Source organism: Coregonus lavaretus (assembly GCF_964263955.1).
Source record: "Coregonus lavaretus genome assembly, chromosome: 37".
Lineage (NCBI taxonomy): Eukaryota > Metazoa > Chordata > Actinopteri > Salmoniformes > Salmonidae > Coregonus > Coregonus lavaretus.
Window position 1 is genome coordinate 26,194,591 of NC_140024.1, and position 4,118 is coordinate 26,198,708.

At 45.8% G+C, this 4,118-nt stretch overlaps 1 protein-coding gene across 2 annotated transcripts in view; it reads left to right on the plus strand.

Annotated features, from left to right (window-relative positions):
• tp53bp1 (tumor protein p53 binding protein, 1) overlaps positions 1 to 4,118 on the plus strand; it is a 28,468-nt gene that overhangs the window by 23,883 nt on the left and 467 nt on the right. For both annotated transcript variants that reach the window (XM_084154562.1, XM_084154561.1), the window contains 5 exons: positions 1 to 192; positions 1,619 to 1,807; positions 2,536 to 2,630; positions 2,973 to 3,169; positions 3,703 to 3,839. In XM_084154562.1, the coding sequence (XP_084010688.1) occupies positions 1 to 192; positions 1,619 to 1,807; positions 2,536 to 2,630; positions 2,973 to 3,169; positions 3,703 to 3,839 (810 nt within the window). The remainder of the gene's footprint in view (positions 193 to 1,618; positions 1,808 to 2,535; positions 2,631 to 2,972; positions 3,170 to 3,702; positions 3,840 to 4,118) is intronic.

The window sequence follows — 4,118 nt, forward strand, 5'->3', positions numbered from 1 at the left end:
ATAACCTGGTGGAGGGGAAGAGGAGACGCAGGGGGATCACAGGGGGGGCCCAGGGGACCCCCAACCGCAGCTCGGACAGCCCCCGCACCCCCGGCCCCTCTGGGAAGAGGAAGCTGATCAGCTCTGAGGACAGGGACAGGGAGAGGACCCCGGCTAAGCGAGGCCGCAGGGGGGGAGGAGGACCCAGAGCCGGTACGGAGACCTGGTCACCCTAACCCTGACACCATACCTTAACGCTGACCCTAAACCTAACCTCTGTGTCCAAGCCTAAACTCTCAACTGTAACCTCTAACATTTAGGTTGAACCTAAATGTCAACCCAAAACCTCAAATGCCCAAACCCAGCCCCAGCCTTTTTAACACTAAGCCACAGCCCAAACCTCAACCCCAACCTCAGAGCATAGATCGCTGAGCTAGCCCTACAGACCTGACCCCAGAACAGTGGACTGAGAGCCCTTGGTGATGCTTTGGATAGGTGGAGGCATTTTATACATTCTAGAAATTTACATTTACATTTTAGTCATTTAGCAGACGCTCTTATCCAGAGCGACTTACAGTTAGTGAATGCATACCTATATTGATTTAACATAATATGGCTCAGTGGGGTGCAGAATTTTTAGACTGCTGCAAATATACATTTTAAATGCACTATTTATTAATACAATTGGTTTTAGTCAGTATTGGTACTTTTTTAAATGCATGATTTTAATTCTGAACATAATTATTTTCTGAATGTAATCTGAACTATAAGGGCAGGGCATGCAATGAAAATGTAACGCTATCCCTGATGCAGTGAAAATAATTAAAAACATTGAGTAATGAAGTAAGCTTTATGCAACATCTTTTTGAGTGAGAACCCATTACACCTCTTTGTTTGTCATGGGATTGTTTAATCACCAACATTTTAAATAAACAAAGGTTTGGGATTTTAAATGATTTTCTGTAAAGAGTACTCTTAGTAGTGCTAGATTCTATAACCAGTCATATGAAAGCCTGTGAGTTTGTATTCAGACCCACAAATATATTTTTGACCGCCACGGTACACTGCAACCACCACCCTCTCCTGATAAAATAATAATACATTTATATGCCATTTAGTCATGCGTGCATACTGCATACATTTTATGTGCGGGTGGTCCTGGGAATCGAACCCACTATCCTGGCATTACAAGTGCCATGCTTTACCAACGGAGCGACAGAAGACCTTAGGCTGAGTTGGTATGTGAATAACTACTAATAGACTTGGTGTTGGTCCACGTGTGTAAAGGAGACAGGTAAAGGTGTGTTTTTATAGTATCCACTGTTATTTGCTTAGAGGGGTGTCTTTCCATAAACTTTTCACCCCTTTGAACCACGCACGGATCACCTGTTTTCCTTTAGTTGTTTGAAGGGCTGAACCTCACGTTTTACTGCACCGGTGGTATTCCTGTTCTTCCTCAGTCTGTTATAAAGCTCTTTCGCTTCATAGACCTTTTCTCTCTTGAAATATACAATTCCTACTGTTTCATTAATGGTTTCTAATTTCTGCTGTCTATTTCTCTCTCTCGTTCTCTCTCTCTCTGTTTATGTGTGTCTCTCTGACTGTCTGTCTCCGTCCATCCATCCATCCCTCTCCACAGGTCAGCGGGTTGGTGTGTGTAACACCTCAGGCAGTGGCACTGACCTGCCCTGCGACCATGGTGCCCTGCTGGAGACCCACGGCCCGCTGCCCCAGAGTGCATCTCTCTTCCTGGGCTTTGCCTTCATGCTGACGGCATCGTCAGAGAGCGACCGCCAGACCAACCAGCCAATCAGCGACGGCGAGGAGGGTGAGAAGGCTATGGCCCAATCCCAAATCTACCCCTAAACCCTACGTCCTTGTGGAGATCGGAGAGGATTTGATCGGTATAAGCAATATGGTGAAACTTTCATCTCGCCTATCAAAGGGCAAAGTGGAGCTATTACCAAATTGCATACACCTGTCAAATCCAGTCAGATCTCTAGGGTCTAGGGGTCGATTTTGGATCAAACCCTTGTGTAGTTCCAGACAGTGGAACACCCCTTAAAGGGATAGTTCATTCCAGTGTTCAAATTATATATTGTCTTTTGGGGGTGCCCAACATTGAAATCTTGTGACTTTTTGGGGGAGCCCCACATTTACATTTTAATTCTTATGGGGTCTCTAATTTGTTGTTCAGGGGGTCTCTAATTTGTTGTTCATCCCAATATTAATGTTTGACAGATGAATCATAATCGGCGGAATCCTAACTTTGAGACTTTGTTGTTAATCATTCATTGATGTCAATGGGAAACATGCTAGAAAAATTCAACTGAGTACATGGATCTCAAGTAAGAATTCTGCCCAGGGATCTGGTTAGTTTTAGGCAAAGGTCTTCCACAGTGGTCTGCGCAGCCTCAATGAAATGTATTTAATTAATTTGACACACACACATCCTTTAATGCTTATCTAAATGACAGCTAAAGATCTCTCCATGTGTGTGTTTGCTCTATGACTGTCTATGTTAACACGTTGTACGTTGTCCTTTCCCTCCAATAGAGTACGTGCAGACGGCCCCCTATCACAAACGCTACACTGAGACCCAGCTGGAGGCCGGAGGAGGCTTCATCCTCCAGGACTTCAACGAGGAACAGGTGAGATGGAACACCCATAGAGATATAATTACTTCTGAGCACACTTCTACAGCCATGTCAGTTCTCCTGGAATATGGAGAGAAGCTACAGTAGGGAGGCATTACTTTATGTAGGCGCACTACATCCTCTGCCAAGAGGTCTGCACCTATACAGTATGTCACTGGAGGTAGTGCACTTGCTCTGTAAACAAAGGGTCCCTGGTTCAAGTCCCATTTCAGCAGTTTTTCCCCTCAATTACTCCACTGAAAGAATGGAATGTTTAGCTTTCGTTCTACATATTCCATTTCTACGTCATATTGCCCATCCTGAAGTGTCCTCTCTTGTGATTCCCTCCCTCCGCAGTGCAAGGCGGCCTATCAGAGCCTGCTGATCACCGACCAGCATAGCCGAACCAGGAAGTACCTGCTGTGTGTGGCCAGTGGTGTGCCGTGTGTGTCTCACATCTGGGTGAGGGACAGTTGCAAGGAGGGCAAGCTGCTCAACTACAGGAACTACCTGCTGCCCGCCGGAGTGGGCCCCGACGACCGCATAGTGGAATGGTGAGGATTCTAGTTGCTTCTATCCGAAAATGATGTCAGGCTACTCCTGTCACTATCATATGCACAGGAATATTAATGCAGGCACTTTAAGTCGGCACTCTCAAGTGGTACAAATGTAAACATTGGTAGTCTACTATTATAATGGCATCCACAGCCTATCAATCAATCCCATTTAGCAGTTGTCACAAAGTGCTTTACAGGTACCCAGCCTAAAACCCCCAAAGAGCAAGCAATACACAAGCACAGTGGCTAGGAAAAACTCCCTGGAAAGGCAGGAACCTAGGAAGAAACCAGGCTCTGAGGCATGGCCAGTCCTCTTCTGGCTGTACCAGGTGGAGATTTAAGAGTACATGTGGCCAGATCTGTTCAAACGTTCCTTGATGACTAGCAGGTTAAAACAAATAACCATGGTGGCTATAGAGTGAAACAGTTCAACACCTCAGGAGGCATGCATTCAAAGTGAACAAAACACTTCAAGTATTAATATGGTCGATGTGCTGAGGGGAATGCATTGTGTTGTTTATTTTGATCAGGCATCCGCGCTGCAGCCCGTTCAAGGCCCTGCGGGTCCTGTTGGTATTTGAGAAGCCGGTGGAGCTGTGGTCTGAGCTGCTGACGATGAGTGGAGCTTCCTCTGTGAGACAGCACCAAGCAGACAAGGACAGCTCTGGTACGTATAGCACAGTACAATACATGCTCGCCTGTCCCTTACTAATCATGACCTAGCACTGTGCTTGAAAATAAACAAAACAAACATTTTGGTGTGCCTGTATGGCAACACCCCTAACACTTATTAGCCCTGAAGGTCACGGGTTCAATCCACCTTTTCCACTTTCTGTTTTCCAGCCCAGTTTCTGTTCTACATCCCCCTCTGTTAAAGCCTTGAGTAGAGACAAATGCATGTTCTGGATGTCTGCTTTCATAACGTGTCTTCCGTTTGCGTCAACAG